The 22008-nt window shown below is 46.2% G+C and overlaps 1 protein-coding gene across 1 annotated transcript; it reads left to right on the forward strand.

Moving 5' to 3' along the window:
- Positions 1–103: 103 nt before the first annotated feature.
- supt7l (SPT7 like, STAGA complex subunit gamma) lies at positions 104–5055 on the forward strand. The gene is made up of 5 exons (XM_018761960.2): positions 104–138; positions 1306–1748; positions 3238–3562; positions 3776–4013; positions 4209–5055. The coding sequence occupies exons 2-5, from the start codon at positions 1339–1341 to the stop codon at positions 4481–4483; spliced, it is 1248 nt and encodes a 415-aa protein (XP_018617476.2). The 5' UTR covers positions 104–138; positions 1306–1338; the 3' UTR covers positions 4484–5055.
- The last annotated feature ends 16953 nt before the right edge of the window (positions 5056–22008 follow it).

Below are 22008 nucleotides of genomic sequence, written 5' to 3' on the forward strand. Positions count from 1 at the left end.
GTATAGTTTGAGGCAACAACGGATATTTTCAAACTTGTACGAGTAGTACAGCTAGTAGAGTTCAGTATAGCGAGTCGGGTGTGAGTTTCCGCCCGGACCGGAATAGAGGCGCACACGTCTGGTTTCATTCGAACAGCGGTGAGCTGCTCTTTTGCTCAGTAACTTTTCCCCCCCTTTCGTAGTGTGTTTACCAGTGTTTAATGTCAGTGTCACTTTGTTTTTTTTTTTTTTTTAAATCCAAATGATGCAAATCGGTAAATCTGAGGAACGACGGTGTTGACGTTGGGAAATCATAACGGAGATATGATCTAACTATCCTCTCAGTTCCCGACTCGCTCTTTTGACGCATTAACTTGAGGTAACGAATCGTGTTTCAAACTGAAGAGACGGAGTAGAACGGACTTATAATCTTTAATTTGCATGTTTTTCCCACGCGAGTGCAGTTTTTGTCCAAGTTAGTTTCGCGGCTTCCTGTCTGCTGATAGCAAGCATTCCCTTAATTAATCATTATTTCTAGTTTAATGTATTTTATTAATGACTAATTTTCTTAATTTTATTAATCACTTCTTTCGAAGCTACTTCCTGTGTGATACCAACCTGTCACCTCTAGACTTAGTACTACTCAATCAATGTTGTTTCTTAAAAAGATCCCTTGCTGGGTGGTTTGTGTTATTATTCATTCATGTGACTTACAATTAGGTTTGTACACCAAACTACTTATACTGATTTACCCATAATTCATACAGCAGGGTAGCCTTTAGTGTATCAGTTCAGGGTAAGTACCGCGATTAAGGGTACGTTTCGAACCCAGAACCTCAGGTTGTAAGGTGGTGGCTCTAACCACTATGCCACCTGCTGCCCTCAGTTACAATATCAAGCTTTTATGTACTGTAAGTTACAGTGGTTTACCCATTTTTACTCTATCCATTCAGGTCAATGACTTCGATGGTAGGCATCGGGTAGATGGGAGCAGCCGATATAAATAAATGATAGTGTAGTGGTTAGAGCTGATCGCAGATTTGAATGTTACCATGTTTGAACAAGGGACTTGCCCTAAATTGCTCCAGTAAGAAGAAATACCCATCTGCATAAACGGGTAAATTACTGTAGTACAAGTTAACTTAACATGATACTTGGGTTTGACCCGAACACCTCTAGGTTACAAGTCATTCTTTAATCAGTGCCGTACCTGTTGTCTGAAGTATTACCAGCAGAAAGGTAAAAACCTCAGTAAGAGTACTGTAGTTTATCCAGCTGTTCTCCACCATGCTGTTACAGCTTCGTTGTTCACACTTTGCTCTGCAGAATCTCTCAAGTGGATGTGAAAAGGGAGGCTGGATGATGCCGTACTGGGGCGAAATCCCGGTCCCAGCGGCGCCGCCCAGCCGTAGCTCCTTCGACTTGCTGCAGCGGGAGTTCCGCTCGGTGGAGATGCAGGACCCCCCGCTGCACCAGCCGTCCGCCCAGCGCCCGCGTCCCACCACCATGCTGGACGTCCCCTCCGAGCCCTGCAGTCTGACCATACACACCGTGCAGCTGTGCCAGCACGTCCGCCGACTCCGGAGCCTTCTGGCCGCTGCCCAGGGCCAGCCGCCTGCGGAGGGCGCTGCCAGGCTTGAGGAGGGAGAAGCACTGCCCCCTCGACCACCTACGCCTCCCTTCCCAGAGGACCTGCTTCCCATAGACAGCAAGGTGCCTCAGCAGCCCTTCCAGTTAAGGCACAGTGACCCAGAGAGTGACTTCTACAAGTAAGGGTCTTCTTTGCCTCACGATCATTCTAAACTTCAGTAGCAGTTTCTCGATGAACTTCATGCAAATCCATCCAGGTATTGCTTTTGGTTATTGGGCGGCACGGTGGCACAGCGAGTAGCGCTGCTGTCTCACAGCGCCTGGGTGGTGCGAAAGAACGTGGGCTCGATCCCCGCTCAGTCTGTGTGGAGTTTGCATGTTCTCCCCGTGTCTGCGTGGGTTTCCTCTGGGTGCTCCGGTTTCCTTCCACAGTCCAAAGACATGCTGTTCAGGTTCCCCATGGTGTGTGAGTCATGGAGGGAGTGTGTTCCACTGATGTATGGATGAGTGACCCATTGTAAGTAGTGTATCTAGCAGTGTAAGTCACCGCAGTGAATAAGGTGTGTGGTCTGATAACACCACATAATATCCATTGTAAGTCGCTTTGGAGAAAAGCGTCTGCTAAGTGAATAAATGTAAATGTATTGGAAGATCAGATTTGGAGGACAAGTTGCATCTTGTGCTCTTTATTAATGTGTAAAGCTTTTTGCAGTCATTTACTTAGTTATGCAGATCGATAATTTTCAAAGGTAGTGCAAAATGAGGTGAGATTCAAACCCATGTCCACCTTGTGCAAGGTGGCAACTCTTGCCATTTCCACTCTGTGACCTTGAATAATATCTGAATAATTGTTGCCAAATAATAATTGTTGCAGTAGAATTACACTTTGACCTGTTTTTAATTGTTGCTCCATGACCCTCATTTTTCAAACAGATCTGTTGGGGGTGACTAATGTTATCAGTCCAGCCTGGTTTAAATCCCAAAACATTTGAACATCAGAACACCAGCATATTGTGGTCGGTTGTAGGGCAGAATCAACCATAAGGCAGGACTTTGAACCAAAAAGTGGGTTTTATTTGGGGCCAAAGTACAACAAAATCAAAACAGAATCCTTGTGGTCAGAGGCACAAAAAAAAAAAAAAAAAGCCCCAGATGAAACCTAGCCTCCTGATTCAGGCTACTTGGCAAAAGGTTGTCCAAAAGATCCCTTCTCAAGTCCTCAGGCTAACTGCCTTTTTTCTTGGCTTATTAGTCCATTAGCGGATGCAGCTGGCTGTCATTATTCGATTAGGGCAGGGGTGGGTGCCTGGGAGCTGTCTGTCACAGTGATGCTGCCAATGCTGCTGCCCTAGTTTAGACTGCCAGCCACCAGCCCACGAAATTCTTGACTGGTTTTCTCACATCAACAGTTTCTTTAGGTTAATCTTTGTAACAGTCGAGGTTTGGTCAAGAAAATATACGCTGATCCAGTTATTTAAGGTTTAAGTAGAAAATGAATTTTGGTTATTTTTTAGAAGACCCTGTCAGCTTGCAAAGTTGCTTTTTAGGTGCAAACTCCGACTTGCTTTCTTCTCTGTATCCACTTTCGGATCGTAGACCAGGCAGTGTAGAAGTCTTCCTGCCCTATGGTGTTTGTGACACGGCTGTTGCTGCGCCCTCCTTCTGCAGGGGAAAAGGAGAGCCAGTAACGGAACTCAGCTGGCCCTCCTGCCGCCAGCTGCTCTACCAGTCCGTGGCCACGGTTCTGGCCCATGTGGGCTTCGAGTCAGCCCAGGAGAGCGTGCTGGAGACCTTGACCGACCTGGTTCACGAGTACTACCTGCGCCTGAGCCGTCTGCTGCGGGTCGCTGTGGACCGCGAGGCCCGCCTGGGCTCCACGTCCTTCCCCGATGTGGTGGAGCAGGTCTTCCACGAGGTGGGCATCGGCAGCGTGCTGGCACTGCAACGGTTCTGGCAGGTCCGCATCAAGGACTACCACAGCTATATGGTGCAGGTGAGCACCCCCCAGCTGGTCGGTCAGTGTTACTGCTGAAGTCCTTTTCGATTGTTACGACACAGTGGTATGCATACATGGTGCGGATGAATTTGGTAAATGTTCATATCTTCAAAAATCCGTCACTGAAAGGTTTGTAACATGAGGAACTAGTGTGTCTCGGTACTTGAGCGGAAAGTGGACCGTGAGGGTCGCGCTGTGACCTGAGCGCAGGTGAGCCGGGAGCTGTCCGAAGAGTACGACCGCCTGGTGAATCCGGAAAGGGGTGCGGATGACTCCAAGCCGCTGAAGATCAAGGAGGAGCCGCTGAGCGACATCGCCTTCCCCGTGAGCGAGGAGCCGGAGGCAGACCTCGCCTCCGGGGACCAGGCCCTGCCCATCGGAGTCCTGGGGGCCCCCGGTGAACGTCTCGCAGGCGGGATGGAGGCAGAGAGCTCACCGCATGCCTCAGGTATTGCGGCTTAAGGCGAACACTGAGTGTCAGTCTGGTTTGTTTGCCTCTTGTACAGTAGATGGTCACAAGGCCAAATTTTTTTAGTGCACAACTGCAAAGGAACACATTATGAAATGTTGATAATTTAAATGTGTGACTCTGAAGAATATGGTGTGCACAGACTGGCGATCCGCTTTGCTCTGGGTTTTAAAGCTGCAGCAGCTGGGAACAACTCCCCCCTGTGGCACCTGACGCAGGTGAAGATGGAGCCGCAGGACGGCGAGGAGGGCCAGGTGTCAGGACACGGGGTCCTGGGGGGCGATGTTTTCGAGGAGGAGCCCATGTCCACCATGAGCGAGGCGGGAATCCCTCCCTCGCCCTCGGGCGCAGCTTCAGATGGCAGCTACGCCTCGCACTCGCCCGACTCACTCATGGAAAATTCGCCCGTGTTTAACCAGCGGCCACGGAAGCGCACAAGGAAGATGTGAGGGGCCCCTTCAGCCGCGGGCGCTGACAGCCACGGCCCTTCTGTGGAAGACTAGCAAGAGCAGCGTCGCTCAAAGCCTCTTCTGCTGATGGTTCTTTCATCGCTTCACACTCAGTTTGCTGATGGCTCCTCAATCATTGCTCAACAGAATGAGAATTTTTTTTAAAGAACTTTATTTTCGAATTTTGTACTTTCGAAAATGCAAAATAGTGTCCAGCCAATTAAGAATCAAGAATCTCCTTCATGTGTCCTTGTCCTTGGTAGCTTTTTCATTACAACATGTGCCGAGTTTAGCAGCCGCAAACAAGACTGAAAAAGCAATGTTAACACTTGCTTAATTTCTGCAGTACAGCTTCAGCACCAGTCTTATGTTCTGATCGATTTAAGAATTTCAAATTATTTCAGAAAAGGGCAAACAGACTTTTGAACTGATAGATGTGACAGATGCACAGTGTATTAAATCAAGGTAAGCAGCCTCATTAGAGAATATTTTTGTGTAGATTTATCCTGTTCAATTTTACCTTTTAATTAAAAAAAAGTATCAATATCTTGAAGGGGAAAAAACAAGCAAAGTGTCCGATATTCTTGTCTGGAGACTCCTTGGCTACGTGAAGCTGGAGCTGTGAACATCGAACCTGGAGCTGGAGCCACATGAGCCGAAGCTCATTAATTGTTCATTGACGATTCATTCTGTGTTCTACAGCTTTAACAATGCTATACCTTGACGGTGTGAAAACGCGCTGCGAATACCCTCGGCCAGCCGTCGACTGTACTCTAATTGTGTTCGGCAATTATTTGGTACAAGCAGATCAGAACATGGCAAAATTAGCATCTGTTTACCTTAATGGAACGGTACAAACAATACGACGCGGGGTAATTACAGCCGGATGTCTGCTTTCGGATGCAAAAGGACATCAGTCAAAGGATAATGGCAAATTAATTACAGCTCGCATAAATCTGCATGCTAATGAGAGAGGTATTTGATTACCTGCTGTAGGTTTTTGTTGCTACTATTAGCGCATTGTCTCAAAAAAAAGAAAAAGACGAACACAATGTAATAGAGGTCCACATCCAATCACTTCAGCCACGTGGAAGTTCACCGGTTCTCAGCTTACTCAAAGGTCAGTGTTATTATCTACCTGACATTCTTCACCAAGGTAACTTGCTATGATTTACATATTTATACAGCTGGGTTATTTTTTTACTCTGTCTCTACGTTGCTCAAACATACTACAGCAGGAGCAGGGGTTTGAACCCTGGCCTTTTGATTGCAAGGTGACACTTTGCTGTCCCACCCATGTGACCATCTACTCCCAGCTACTACCCACAACAACTATGTAAACATTTTAAAATGTTCCAGAAACATGTTTTGGAATATCTTACATTGTTTTATTGCATAGGTAACACAATTTTCTTTTAATTTACACAAAATACAGTATTTTGTTTGGATGGGTTCTAATTTGCATCTGTTCAAAAACATTTTCAGGTGTGTTTTCCATATGGCTTTGGGGGTTGTTTTTCTGTCTGACACATTCAGAAACAACAGGCAATACAGACTATCAAGGATCCCGTAGCAAATCTTCAGGTTATTGAAAATGAAAATATACACATCTATGATGTAAGAAGTACCGAATCATCTGAAAACATTTTTTGCTCGTGCCGTTACGTTTTAGCAGAGGAGCTATGCTACGTATTGAAAAAATAACTTTCGGGTACGTTGTATGGGTTTCATACAAAACTGCAATCACAGGGACTGGCTGAGCTGGACAGTGTGCAGTACCGCATTGCTCCAGTAAGGGGCACTGTTTGCATTCTCTTCATTTGCCCCCCCATTGACTGCATTTCATCTCAGCGGGATCGTCTGCACCGCTGTTGCTCGGCTTCCCGGACAAGCAACACTTTTGTATTTTCCGGGAGACGTAACCCGTCCTAAATGTCTCCACTGGCGTCGAAGCGCTGTGTCTCCAGCTCCGAAACGCACATTCCCAAAAGATTGTTTTAATGCTGCTAAAAGTTATTTATACAGTTCTGGAATAAAGGGATTACAGTTTTATAAGGAAATCACCTACTGATGGTAGAAAGGGGGGGGGGGCACCAGTCCAGTGTTCATGTTGGGCCCCCTGCGGTTGATATGAGGCTCACAGGAATGAGCCATTTCTACCTGACTGCTCCTGAGCGATTGGGGGCGCGGTGGCGTAGTGGGTTGGACCGGGTCCTGCTCTCCAGTGGGTCCAGGGTTCAAGTCCCGCTTGGGGTGCCTTGCGACGGACTGGCGTCCCGTTCTGGGTGTGTCCCCTCCCCTTCCGGCCTTACGCCCTGTGTTGCCGGGTAGGCTCCGGTTCCCCACGACCCCGTATGGGACAAGCGGTTCAGAAAGTGTGTGTGTGTGTGCTCCTGAGCGTTGCTGTAGTGCTTTAGGCCCCCTTTTGTTGCTTTGCGAAAGAGTGTCATACGTGGGTGCTGACTTTCATGGCCGCACCATTGCACGTGTCATATCCCACAATGCACCACAAGCTGCTACGTTCCCCATCTATGAGAAAGAACCCGCCTGCTTTTTGGGTGACGATCCCTTCGGGGTGGACTCAGTGTAAACTGATATGTACACACTGTGGGCGGCACAGCTGGTAGCACTGGTGCCTCACAGCTCCTGGACTGTAGGTTCAAATGAAGCTCAGTCTGAAACTCTGAGAGACCCAGAGACACGGGGGGGTCTTGGTCCAGTGGAGACTTTGAGATAGAAGGAATTGACAGGTAGGTGCTGGGTGAGGACACAAAGTAAATAGACCAATTGGAAGAGCGATGGACACCTATCTTTGTTTCTTCGAAACACCTGTTGATTCATTAATTGGCTGATGGGACTCGAGGTCTTTCTCCAGGTGTTTCAGGGCTGTACAGTGTAGAGTGCCTCTGCTGGTCAGATTGGGTACTGCACCCAGGGCTGGTTTACAGCCAAGAATGAATAACTGTGAAATGAAAAGTACAAATTTCCCTCTGTCACATTTTTGACTGTCTGTGCTGTACACTGTTTACCTGCGCATACACACACACACACTGGCTGAAAGTGCTCATCCCAAGCAGGGTCACGGCGAACCGGAGCCTAACCTGGCAACACAGGGCGTAGCTGCGGCGCAGGGAAATGTTTTGGACTGAAAGCGTGGGGTTTTAATTGGGAATCCAAGGTCACAAAATCACGATTGTTTTGTGTTGTTTTATGTCAGAGCAACAACTGAAAATAATAATAAAAAAATCTGCGCTAATGTAAATTCTGACACTTATAATAGTTTAAACTTTTTTTTTCCATTTTCATCAACCCCCTGTGCAAGGTAGAGGCACAGTGGTCCAGACCCAATTTAGAGTTACCAGTCCACCTGAAACATGTCCTTGGACTGTGGGAGGAAACCAGAGCACCAGGACCTGCAGAGGCATGAAGAGAGCGTTCAGACTCTGAGCCGGATTCGAAACCAGAGCCCAAGACCGGTGATACACCCACACAATATACTGCAGCAGTGTGTTGCTCTTTAGCTGAGCTGTGTGATATTTACAGGTAACGCACTGTAACCATGACGCCGCTTACTTGGCAATACAATAAGGAACACTTTGTGAGAAGGAATGAATGGTTGGCCCATTTCGAATAACTAATCGGGGGGAGCAGGAATCAGCCTTCCTTGTTTTGCGACCCATTTCAGAGCCCCGACCACAAACCTCCCTGAACAGTACTGAGCCGAAGGGCCCTCTGAACACCGCTGGTTGTAGAGACCCCTCTTGGAGCCACTGCTCCGTCGCCATGGTTACGCCTCGCGCCACTCCTCGATTGAGATTCTCCGCGCGATGCGGCACGCGTTCCGTCCAAGAATAGCGCATCTGCGCTTTTGCAACAGAGGAGGTTCGAATCAGGCCTTTCCCCCGTTCTTCTTCGGAGGGTTATCTTACAAACTATCAGATGGGTTCCTGAACTCGCCGTCGCTGAGTGACGCGCTCAAGTCGACACCAGAATGAAATATGTAACGTAGACTCATACAGTGATATGTTGGTGTGACCCGATGAAGGTGGTTCTGCCCTACAGGTGAAAGGTACTCAGGTCACCCGGTCCTTTCTCCACTTCAGGAGGAAGCAGAAATCACACACAATAATAATAATAATAATAATAATAATAATAATATCATCGCTCACTCCTTAACTGATAGCCAATTCAGGGTCCTGGCAGTCCAGAGCCTATCACAGAAGGGTGCAAGGATACACCCTGGATGGAATGTTAGTTCACCAGAGTTGCTAGTATCATTATTACATTTAATTATTTAGCAGATGCTTTTGTCCAAAGCACCTTCCAATGAACTCTTTGTAGTGTTATCAGCCCACACACCTTATTCACCAGGGTAACTTACACTGCATCACTCATCCATATATCAGTGGAACACACTCTCTCTGTCACTCACACACTATAGGGGAACCCGATCAACACGTCTTTGGACTGTGGGAGGAAACCAGAGCAGCCAGCGTAAACCCACACAGATACAGGGAGAACACGCAAACTCCACACAGACTGAGCGGGGATCGAACCCACATCCTCTCTCACCACCCAGGTGCTGTGCCACCGTGTCGCTGTTAACGTTAACTGATGTTTTTACTTGATGTGATGTAAAATGTAAAACACCTTTACGCTGATCTACCCACTTATACAGGCAGTGTATATGTACTGCATCAGTTCAGGGTGAGTGCCATGATCAAGAGTACCACAGCAGTACTAGAGCAGGAGGTGGGATGTGAACCAACAACCTTCAGATTACAAAGTGATGGAAGGCCACCGCACCAGCTGCAGCATTTACTCAGATGAGCGCCCCCACGATTACTGCGTTTTCCTTGGGTTCTCCACCAGCATGGTGCAATACACTTTAACACTCATACGTTCAGGGTTGTGGACATTATAAAACATTAAAAAAAAAAAATCACTTCCAGCAAACTAAAGCAGTTTAAAGGTGACAGAAAGTCTGCAGACACGTCAACAGGCGACACATGTCGTTTACACATTCGCAGTTGTCCCTTCATGTCTCATGTTCTGCAGTAGCTTTGGGCTTCTTGAAGGGGAGGGATCGAGATCCAGGAGATCACATCCATCCGTCACCATGGTACCACTGTCCACGGTGTGGTGCACCCTCTGGCCTTGTAATTTGGTCTGGTGACGTTTCCATGGCGACCTGAGGCCGCTTCCCCTGACCCTCTGGACTCGCAGCGAAGAGTTTATTTGTGTGAGCCTGGGTGCAGTCACACGCACCCCACCTCTTCACTGCTTTTCTCCAGAACCTTCTCCCTGGCTTTGGAGGAGCTCCTTGTCACCACGCTACATCCAGCTGGGATCAGTCCTGAACACACACATTTCTCAGTCCTGTCACACTCAGTGTGTTAGCGTTTAAGGTGCTCAGAGTGCTTTCTTTGTGTCATATCAGTGTCCCTCAAACGGGCCACCGACATCCCAGATGGTGACGGTGACGCTGACGCTGCTCACGCTGATGGGTGATGTCCGCAGGTCTTTCCTTACCTTGAATCAGCACAGGGATAAATAATCACAGGGATCAATAATAATAATGATGATAATAATAATTATTATAATTTAATAATAATGAGATTAGCCTCCATAATCAGAGACAGTCCTAGTTTGAAAAAAGCTTGTTGGGATGTTCTAAAGATGCCTAATGGGTGTGTCGTGTTAGTCCAATACACACTTCCGGGCTTCGTGTTTGTAAAGAGGTTTCCGCTGCGTATAGAGACGGTCCCGAGTCAGCGTGCAGGTGCCTGCCGTGTGGACCGAAGGAGGACCGTGAGCGAGCTGCCCTTTCTGCGTATGTATGATTAGTCAGAACGCCACACCAGGGTTACTAGGGTCAAAGAGGCTCATTGAGACTGTAACCCCGCCCCTCCCCACACGCCCCGCCCACCCCTGCAGCTCATTGGCTGGTGGACTCTCACTGCTATAATATAAACACAAGGACTGGCGAATTAGGTCCAAGGCGCTGACTACAGAAACATGTTAACTATTATTGTTATTTTGTTGGTTTTCTAAGAAGATGCTTATAATTTTAACCCGAAAAACAAGGTATTTGTAACTTGACCAGTGATGGCCACAGGCGTCACTTAAGGGTACCACAGATAAACCCCTACTGGGACTTCAACTAGCAAATACTTGCTTATAGTTCCACACCCTCTCCCGACACGAGTTTCCACATGCCCGATGAAGACACTTGTCATTATTTGAATATTGACAGACATTTATTGTCCACTCTTGAATATACTTGTATATGATATATTGGCTACGTAAGGTAGGAGTGAGAAACCAATCAAGGGAACATCAGTGTTGGTCCAAAAATCTGAGGATGACGTTCGGAATTTGTACGTTCAAGGCTTCAAACAGATTTCAACCGCAAATTGTGTGTCTGCAAACATTTAAGACCTGATGGAACAAAGATATACGTGTATACGTTTCAACTCAGACAGACACATTATAAGCGGTACAGGTGCCCGTGTTTTACTGAGGCTTTTACACCAGCGGTGCAATTAATTGCCTGGTGTCTGGTGCTATTCTCTCGACCTTTAAAGTTCAGTCAAGGAGGTTCACGGGACGCCAACAAAGGAACGTCCGTATGAAAAATGACATGTAGAATAAACTGTTCTCCTGCGCTTAGAAAATGTCACGCGAAGGCGATGGGAAATTCATCTCAGTGATGGCGCCGAACTACCGTGACTCATGTGGCCTCTTAACCACCACCCTGACAACGCAAAAAGGTTGAGACTGTCGAGAAACGGTCAGCTGCGGTCAAGTTCAGCTCAAGGAAAGCAAGTTTGTTTTATAGAGCAATTGTGCTTCATTGTTCATGTCAGAACACACCCGCCAGTGTGTATGTGTGCGTCAGCCACACTTTGATGAATACCCTAGCTCTTAATAATAAGCCCATTGCCAATGGTTATGAGTTTTTGAAGATGTGGACATTCTATCAGTTTTATTTATTGACTATGCAGTTTTATTTAGTTATTTTTATTGCATTTTCTTTTCACTTGCTTATATTGGATCAAAATCACCGTTTTCTGTAATTTCTGCCTTTAGCGGAGCGAATGCGACCTGCGTTTACCCTCCGAGCTGATAGATGGCGGTAAAGAGCACCCAAATAGGATAAGAGTGTGGCGCCACCTTCAACTCACTCACACAGTGTTTACAGCTTGCGTCTCGTGTTCGAGTGTCGGCGATGAGAGACAATAACAAGAGAAGGAACGTTACACATGTTCATGGGATAGAACATAGCTAGAACTGATCCCAGCTATTTACAGGTCTTGATCAACCGCTACACCCCAACTAGACCTCTTCGCTCGTCTACTTCTGCTCGCTTGGTGGCCCCGTGCACGAAAGGTAAAGCACGGAGCTTCTCGGTTCTGGCTCCGTTGTGGTGGAACGACCTCCCCCTTTCACTCAGAACTGCAGAAACTCTGTCTACATTCAAGAAGGGTCTGAAAACTCACCTTTTCCGGACCCGTTTCGCCCAAGATCTCTCCAGCTCATGTACGGTGTAAAAGTTCATGCACCGTAACTTCATGAGCATCACCAAATAAAGCCTTTATTCAGCCACTACTTTGGCATTGTTTTTGTTTGCTTGTGTATCTTATAATATTATTTAAAAAAAATTGGTAGGAGGGTATCGGGATTTGTCTATCCTGTGTTTCATGCACCTACTTGAGTGATGAACCTCGGTGCGGCAAGTGGTAGGTAACAAACTAGGTTTGCTTGAGTCACATGTCTGCAGCTATGTCTCTTTCTCTTAATTTAATGCATAAATTGTACTTTTGCTGAGATGTACGTCGCTTTGGACAAAAGCGTCTGCTAAATGAATAAACGTAGATGTAAATGGATGAATCAGTCAACAATTGGCATTGAATAGGAGTTTGTAGAGACATCGGAGTTTTGACTCATTTCAGTTTCCATTTCAATGTAAAGTGAGGTTAATAAAATGATTCCGTAATGAAAAAGAAGTATTTTTACTTATTATAGCTGTATCCCAGACTTTTACAGCACCATCCAGGGAATAAATGGAGGGGTGTCTGTACTAGTAAACTTTTGCTGATTGTGACTCAGGAGTGAAAGTGACACTGGATCTGCGAACAATAGAAATTACAGACAGACTTCCGGCCCCAGCTGTGTTGGTGAGACGAGCGGTTGATGTACCTTGGAGATGCGGCACGAAGGAATTTGGGGCTTAGATGTTTCCGAAGGCCTCGGATTGTCCACGGAGGCCCTAAGGTCCCGGCGAGGGTTCGGCGGTGACACGAATTTGTTTCTCAAAATAAATTCCTCACGGTGACCCGAAACTCCCGTCCTCTTAACTGGAGGCATCCGAAGTTGTAAACTCCACGTGAACCGCGTACTTTTTCACTCGACGCCGCCTCGATTTTCCGCCGCAGCCGTTCATACCCGGTGCGTGTGTTCCCGCTGGGTTCAACACGTTATGTTTCTGGCTTTTTGGAAATAAAACATCACGCATTATCTTAAGAGACGACGCCTCCGAGAGGAAGCGGCGCAACGGCGCGCCGCACACGCCGTACGCGCCATCGAGCGAAAATCAAAGGGTCGCGGGGGCGCCTTCAGCTTTTACACTCGCGCCGATAAATATTTTACGCCTTTGACAGGCCGCGCACACCCAGTGTCAGCGGCTCCCTCGGAGCCTGGCGAAGGGGGAGTATCGATCCACAGAGTAAACACAATTTTGAGGGCGCGCATTTCTGTTTTTTTTGCTGAACGCTGCACACACGCAGAATCCATTTGGTGACGAACGGCGGCGAACGGTGCAGTTCCGCGGTGTGTGACGCCCCCCGTTCGGACCGGGCTGCCGGCCTCACTTCGACTTGTTTAGCAGATGCCCTTGCTATTTAATAATTTGCATATATTAAATCATATTACGCCGCTGAAGTTTGAGCCAGAGCATGAATTAATCATAACGGCTTTCCAGACCATCCTCGGCTCATTAAGCCGTTACTGTAAGTCTTTTGTAAGGGACCACCGAGCAGAGCGTTTAGTACAGATATGCTTTTAATCCCGAGTTTATTGATCCGATGTGAGAAAACAGGAATGAATTTATTTGCCATGTAATGAACTCTGCACACTGAACCTTTTCCAGGCTGACACTAGTGACTGAACAATGAATGCATGATGACATGTTTCCTTGTGTGAAAATAATATTTTAAGGAGCGCATCATCCGCGTGCTTCTCGAGGATCTCATCCCTCAGCCCGGAACCTTCATCCCCAGTCAACATGACTAGGTGTGCGGTTCCTTCGTATGAAACACACACAAAATGACTGAAACCGCTTGTCCCAGGCGGGGGTTGTGGTGAGCTGAACCCTAACCCGGCAACAGAGGGCATAGGGCTAGAGGGGACACACCCAGGACAGGACGCTAGTCCATCGCAAGGCATCCCAAGCAGGACTCGAACCCCAGACCCACCAGAGAGCAGGACCTGGCTAAACCCACTGCGCCACCGTACCCCTGTTTGTATGAAGCAATACGGCCAATTTGTATTGCAAAAGCCAGTGAAAAATTTTAGGCACTGAAGCAATCAAAGACTAAGGGAGATATGAACATATAGTTAGAATCATATACATAAATCTACATTACAGTAATCGGGACCAATAAAATGCTTTGGTTTGAAAAGATGAAAAAAAAGACCTTTTCACAATTAACTATAATCATTATTATTATACATTTATTTATATGTGATCCTTTATTTGTAATTAATAGGTCAATCAATGGCCCTGTGTGAGTCAGGATTTCCTTAAAAAAAAAAAAATAATAACAGAAGTCCTGCCATATGAAGATGCAGAGGTAAGAGCCATACCATCCAAAGTCCATAAACATTAATTTGAAGAAAAATAAATGTTATTTTTTTAAGACTCAGTGAATCACGTAAAAAAGTTATGTCAAAACTCTAAAAATGGGGGTCAGACTATCATGAGTTCATCAAAACAGTCCATGTTCACTAGATTTTCCACATTTAAACTCTTTCTAAAATGAAATTAACTGACTGATCCACCAATAATCTGATCACTTCATTCTTACCCTGTGGATTCTGTTCTTTCATCCTGGGCTACATTTACACTGTTTGCTAAATTCACGAACATTGATCGTTTCTCCAATTTACTCCATTTTACTCCATTTTACTCCAGTGTTAATATGTGGTTCGGTGTCATTGACTAGGTGGCACTGATTTGTACATTTCTTCAGGAAGTGGACACTGATCATTCTTCCAGCTGCAGCTTCGTATATTTATATTACGGTTCTACAGATGAAGAACCAAGTACTAGACTCACACTCTTGTTTCAGAACTGTTGCATCTGGGAAATAGTACCATAGTGCTTAGTACTGCTACCTTGGAATTTAAGGGGCAAAGGTTTGAATCTTTCCTCCTGCTGTGTTACCCCTGAGTACAGCACTTATCCTGAATTACTACAGCAAAAGTTGTAGAGATGGGTAAATAATTGTACATTTATCAGACACGTTTCTCCAAAGCAGCTTCCAATGGATACTATGTAGATGGATACTATCTGCCCACACACCTTATTCACCACGGTGACTTACACTGCTAGATACCCTACTTACACTGGGTCACTCATCCATACATCAGTGGAACACACACACACTCCCTCTGTCAACCACACACTATGGGTGAACCTGAACAGCATGTCTTTGGAGTGTGGGAGGAAACCAGAGCACCCAGAGGAAACCCACACAGATGGGAGGAGAACATGTAAACTCCACACAGACTGAGTGGGGATCGAACCCACACTTTCTCACAGCACCCAGGCACTGTTAGACAGCGGCGCAATTGTGAACTGCTTTGGAGAAAGAACGTCGGCTGAATGAATAAATATAAATGGAAGCAATGGCAATAATGCTCTTTAATGTTAAGGTGCAAATCCCAATGTTTTGTCGCGTCCCCTGAAGAGGTGGTGCGTCTCGTCGCTCCTTCCGTGAGCTCCGCTGCCACGCGACCTTTTCAGCGACTTTGTTCGTTAACTTTAATCTTTAATTAATTGCAAATGAAGAAACTTTATCACTTTCCCGACAGGCTTGGCTTTTGCTGTGTGACATTCAGAGCACATTGTGAGATATAAGTACCAATAGGGCATTACGGTGAATAGAAAACCCGCTTGCCTGATGTCCGGACAGAGGTGTCCAACCCCCCCCAGGGCATCCCTGCAAGCGAAAATCATTTCTTCTGCCTTAGGGTGCAGGATGAGACCAGGCGACACTGACATTCTCATTGTTCTAAGTTTATAGAAAAAATTCACATTTTAGACAGCGGTTTGTCCAGGGTACAGAAAACATGAGGGTTCCACCCTGTTCAGAAACCGCCGTGGTACAAAATAAGACCCTGAACAATGTGCATTTCATGGCTCTAAATCCTCTTCCAAGTACACTTTAAGACACGCAAAGGGGCAGTAGGTGGAATAGTGGTTAGAGCCTTGGAATCCCGCATTTGAATCCTGCTGCAGTACCTTGATCAAGGCACCAACCCTGAACTGCTGCAGTAAAAATTACCCTGCTGTATAAATGAGTGAATCACCTTCAGCGGTTTAGTATAAAAACCTCACATTGTAAGTCATGCAGGCAGAAAATAATGATTAATAATGATAAAAGAAGGAACAATGGGAAACAAAACCGCAACTTCTTCCAGTGGCATTGGGTTGGAATCATATAAGTTTAGGACAGATGCAAATAGACTCGGTTTCTTGTAAGATTATCGGATGTTATGGAGTGAAAGGGGAATACTGAAAATCTCAGAAAAAAGTCAAGTGGTCGTGTTTCACAGCTGCATCTTAATGATACTCGTAGTTTCATTATTGATGAAATAGCAGCAAGATTAAAAAACATCAGGTAAATCTCATGGGAGGAAATCTTCCAGCGCGCTGGAGAAAATGTAACAGGAGGGATCAAAGTTCTGCAAACTGCATCCCAGTTTTCTGCATCGGGGCCTCGATCTACGCATCCCTCATACTTCATCCCTACTGAAATATTAGAAGACTCAGCAACGTTGTATTTATGATCGTCATTACTTATTATGAGGCCTCCCGAATTCACAGAGAAGCGAGTTTTAGGGGTCTCTTCATTTAATTTTAAGCAAAGCTTTAATACATTAATTCAATGGTCAGCTGCTTTGTTCCACCTCTGCTCTCGACCACTTAATTTGTTTAATTGCCCGGTTAATTGGATCACTTTCGTACCTCTTTCATATTTAGAAAACGCCGTCGTCAGCAAAATCAATAAAGCCAGTAAAATGAATAGTGCCTTATCAGTGCACTTCTCCATCTCTCCTGGTTTTGAAATCAGGGAAACTTAAAGCATATTTATTTGCCAGACCCTACAGCAATTACGTAAAGGACTGAGAAATCTATGTTTCTTAATGGAGATATATGTTCCATGTTCCTTTTGATGAAAGCTTTCTTGCATGTCAAGATATAAATTATTCAGAAGTGGATATAATACCATTAAGTGGTTTGGTATTCAACACTGAAAAATTAATTATTGACATAAGAATTCTCTTGTTTCTTCTCACCACCGTATTATTTGAATTACATGAGACGGAAGCATAAAGTGAAAATATTCAGCTTGAAAGTTTAAAAAAATCATTTGTTTGGAACTTCAAAGTCTAATATAAGTGTATATATTTTATTTTTGTCAGCTAAAAGCTTCTCACTGATTTTTATGTCAAGGAGGTCGGCTCCTTGCTTCGAACGGCGATAAGAGCAACGTCGCCTCATTCGAAATCCCATGTTAGTAGACGCTGCGATCGGCTTTGTGTGCTTCATATACCATAAAACTCAAGGAAAGCTGCTTAATGATGCCTGCGTCACGTCAGAATGTACGTCAAATGCAAACACAGAAGCCAAACAAAGGCGAGAACTCAGCGTTCGGAAGCACAGTTTCAAGAGCGCTCGTTTGGCAGGTGGAATGAATGCAGGAGAATGCGCAGAGGGTAAAAGCAAGGTGAAGCACATTTGGCTCTGGATAACGTCAGCCGTTCGGCCCCCTCCCTGCCATCTGTGGACCGAGGGGCTTCAATTATTCACGTTCATCCTTGACTGCTGCTGCGCCCACCCTGACACCTGCACCCCTGTGGGGTCGCCTTCGGAAAGAACCTCTCCACAAACTCCACTTAAGCTCCTGTCCTCAGAATTTGGAGGACAACGCATGAGTGTTAAAACTGCTCTCCTGAGTTGAATGCAAGCTCAGCATCAATCTCTGACTCCTCTAGAGCCAGTCTGCTGTAGCCAGAACCCTTACTGCACTGGTTCATTTGTCAGCGTGGAATTTTTTAAGGGGCACAGAATTTGCCCCAGCCATTCTGGTATGTTATTTCACTGGATGCTTTTATGTTTTGAGATACATGTCCCACTCCTTTCAGCACTCTGAGGTTGAGAAGCGGACGTACCACATTGTACAAGTGAAAAGTTTGAGTACGCCCACTTCAGTCCAAACCTGACCCGGCAAAAAAATTGCAGAAACCACATGTCTGAAGAGTGGAAGACTTTGTTGTGGACCCATGACTCAAACTGTCAATTATCTATGTCCAGCTGGTGAGTATCTGTATGGCACAGGGAAGGCATGAGTCTGAGTTGCGTCTGTGTGGTTTCCACCGCACAGCATGGTGGTGGCGGTGTAATGCTGTGGGGCTGCTTTGCTGGTCACTGAGCTGGTGATCTTTACCAACTCCATTGCAATTTCAACCAACATAACGCTCTTCCGTCAGAGTTACGAACAGTTGGATCGTCTTTTCGGCTGGATACTGAAACGAAATGCAACTCAGAGTTGTGCGAGAACTATCTGGAGAAGAAGAATGTGAAGGACAACTCAAAACTGGATGTGCAAAAACCGCCAATTACGAAAAAACGAGTTTCCAACAAGTATACTCATATTTTAGCCTGTTATCGAACATATTGCTCAGTGATTTAACCTGTGTGACTATATTTAATTTTGTTGCCAAGTTCCGAGATTTAGGTATCACTGTGTCATCTGATTTGAAGTAGTCGAATGGGAACCTTTTTCTGAGCAGCGATTGCTGCCGACAACACTTGTGTCGCTAACAAGCTGCACCGACACATGCATTTTGGGCCTCTGTAGTCGCAGTGCACAAGAAGACCCAGCACTGTGACAGAGTTCGGCTTTAATTGTTATGACGTGAAAATGGGGAAAGGTAGGAACTTACTGTTGACTGGAAAAGAAGAAAAGCAGAAATTTGCAAGTAAGATTTGTTAAAGGGGAAGTGATTGGCATCGCGTTTTTTGCAAGTTGGGGGATGAGTGGTGAAGGGAGCGAAGGATGCATCTAAACCTGGAGGCCATCACTGCAGTAGAAGAGAATGGAGACCTAGTGTTTAACTTGCACATCTTGCAGGGCATCTTTTCCGAAAGCCTCCTTTGAGTAGCGCTCTGGTGGTGCCTGGAGAAGGTCACTGAGAAAACCAGAGAATGAAGACCTCATCTGAGCTCAGGTGACCGTTACTTATCTTGATAGCAGATCCACGTGAAGTTGGGAATGGAGTTAGTGTTCTGGGATGAGGCGACGCCCCCTGTTGAGCCCCGGGGTTCAATCGGTGACCCCACCAAATTCGCTGGATTCTGTACGACTTGTAATCCGCTGATCCTCCTCCTCCTTTTGGACACTGCAATGAGCCAAAAGAGCTTGCTGGGTAGACACCTAGTGATGAGAGGGTCCAGTAGGGGAGGAGCGGTGCAGTTGGCTTCAGCCACACACAGGCTTTGGGATGAAATGCAGTCCCTCCCTTTCCTTAGCCACTTTCCCGGCCATTGCCAGAGATCAGAGGAGGGTGAAGCTGAGGGACCAAAGTGGGTGGATCTGCAGGAACTTGCACAGCCTGCATTGCCTGCATTATTTCCCTTGGCAGCATCAAGGCCACTGACTGGTGGGTGGAGGAAGTTAAGAGCACTCAGATGAATAGAGATCTCAGCGTGTGTGCTGGCACCCCGGAACTCCGCTCCACAAACGCATCTGCCTGCTGAGCTTCCATCTCTCCTTCATGCAGATCATGGTCTGCGGGGTTCTGGGGTCAATGGTAAAGCGGGATGGAGCTAATCTGCTAATCTAACAGAATCAACACAGTATATATACTAAGCAATACACTCATTATGTCAAACAAAAAGGACTTGTGATTAAGCAACCGTTTTGTGGTAAAACTGAGAGAGACGAGGAGTTGGCACACTTTCAGGCAGCGCGGTATGTTAAAGTGTAACCCGTTTAGCCCCACTGCTATTTCCAGCTCTGTGCACAAAGTACTTAGATACGCACATACTCATCTCTGCAGATAATGGTACCATTTGTATTTATTACATTTAATTCGTACTTTAATGTCGCTCTGCATGTTGAATGTGTCTGAATGAGCATCTGCCATGTCGGATTCCTTGTGTGCACTTAGTCAATTTCTTTTTCATTGAACGCGTTGTCATTTTTTCCTTCTATTACTGGCAGGAAATTCTGTTTCTTGGAATACGAATTGCTGAGCAAAAGATGAAATTCTCAGCACCATGACAACGGGGAAAGGCTGCTGTTAATTGAAAACGTGCTTTTGTTAGACCGATATGGTGCTCCTTGCAGCCCCACCTGTTTGGGGTCTCCTTGCATGTGCACCGGTGGCACAGCGAGTAGCTCTGCTGTCTCAGAGCACCCAGGTGATGCGAGAGGAAAAGGGTTTGATCCCCACTCAATCTGTGTGTGGTCTGCATGGGTTTCCTCTGGGTGCTCTGGTTTCCTCCCACAGTCCAAAGATATGCTGTTCAGGTTCCCAATAGTGTGTGAGTGACAGAGAGAGAGTGTGTGTGTGTTCCACTGATGTATAGATGAGTGACTCAGTGTAAGTAATGTATCTAGCAGTGTAAGTCACTGCGGTAAATAATGTGTGTGGACTGATAACACTACATAGAGTTCACTGGAGAAAAGTGTCTCATAAATAAATGTAAGTGGCAGCATGACTGTGTGCAGCCCCCGATGTTGGTTTGACCACACAAAGGATGATGGTCCCATGCAGTGGATCCACTGCCCCCTGGATAACCTAATTTAAACACAGCTTTCATGTGTTCACAAACCCCACTGAGGGGCAAGTAAAAAAACAGAATGCTCTTTATACTACAGGGTGTGTAGAAAGTGCAAAGTGGCAACATACTAAGGATTTCTGCTGTTGGAGTTAAGATGCTACATGGAAAAGTCATGGATGAGATCAGCTAAATACGGAGGTAGGTTGGCTTAGATTAGGGCAATAAGTGTGTGTGGGTATCTCACTCCCACCTTGTCTAACGAAAAATGTACCAGTAACAGCAATTAATGGCTGCATTCATAAGCTGCATTCAATCCCCTTGATAAGGTTATCAAACAATGTCAATGACAGCAATTAGTTATATTTCCCCCAAGACTGGATGTTTACTGATTCACAGAGCTGCTGAAGAAATATATATATATTAAAATTCACAAAATGTCCTGTACATCTTTATTGTAAATGGTCTTACACCAGAAAGCTCAGTGGTGCCAGGGAACCAGGGGGGGGGCTTGGCTTGTATGCCTTGCAGGCATCTTGTGAGACAGTCATCAGCACAGGTTCAGTCTCTATGATGACTGTCACTTGTTCCTTTGCAGAGCCACAATGATGCCACTTTATTCCTCATCACACAGCATTGCTCACTGCCAAATGTCAAGGAACCATGGATGAGCACATTCACTGGATCTCTATTCTCACACACACACACACTAACTGAAACCACTTGTCCCATATGGGGTCACAGGGAACCAGAGCCTACCCAGCAACACAGGGTATAAGGCCAGAGGGGGAGGGGACACACCCAGGACAGAACACCAGTCCATCGCAAGGCACCCCAAGGGGGACTCGAACCCCAGACCTACGGGAGAGCAGGACCCCGTCCAACCCACTGCGCCGCTGCGCCACCGCACCCCCCGAGCTCCATTCAAACCTTTTCAATTATTTTCTTCATTCAGAGTGTGATATATATAATGTTACATTGTTATGGAATAGAGAATCTTGCAGTATTGCAGTGCAGAAAATATTCCACTATTACGGTGTGTAATATTGAATGTTGCAGTGTATAATGTGGATTATTGCAGTTTTGCAGAGTGTCACACAGGAAGTTCCAGAATGTGCTGTAACTGAAAGGCTAAGTGAATCGGCTCTGGACAGTCTGTGCAGCCCCACCACACCCCCCGCCCGGCTACGACTTGAGCATATTAGCAATGCGCCCTGGCCTGCTGCCGGGAAGCTGCGGGGAGACGTGGAGGACGTGGTTTTGGGACCCTTCCGTTGGAGAGAGAGGCAGGGCGAGCGAGAGAGGGCACGGGAGGTAATTAGTTCACGTGAGGAGGGCGTTTGCGTCGCCAGTCAAGAGCGAAGGGTAATTTGGAGGAAGAACAGCGCAGTGGGCGGGGGGCGGGGGGCGGGGGGGTGCTGCCAGCCTCCAAGGACAACAATGATCACAG

This window comes from Scleropages formosus, chromosome 15, assembly GCF_900964775.1.
Source record: "Scleropages formosus chromosome 15, fSclFor1.1, whole genome shotgun sequence".
Lineage (NCBI taxonomy): Eukaryota > Metazoa > Chordata > Actinopteri > Osteoglossiformes > Osteoglossidae > Scleropages > Scleropages formosus.

Bases quoted from the DNA above. Each gene is read 5' to 3' on its own strand.
- supt7l (XM_018761960.2), top strand. From the start codon at position 1,339: ATGATGCCGTACTGGGGCGAAATCCCGGTCCCAGCGGCGCCGCCCAGC. The intron at 3,563-3,775 runs GTGAGCACCCCC...ACCTGAGCGCAG, and splicing joins ACCACAGCTATATGGTGCAG to GTGAGCCGGGAGCTGTCCGA. The intron at 4,014-4,208 runs GTATTGCGGCTT...TGGGTTTTAAAG, and splicing joins GAGCTCACCGCATGCCTCAG to CTGCAGCAGCTGGGAACAAC.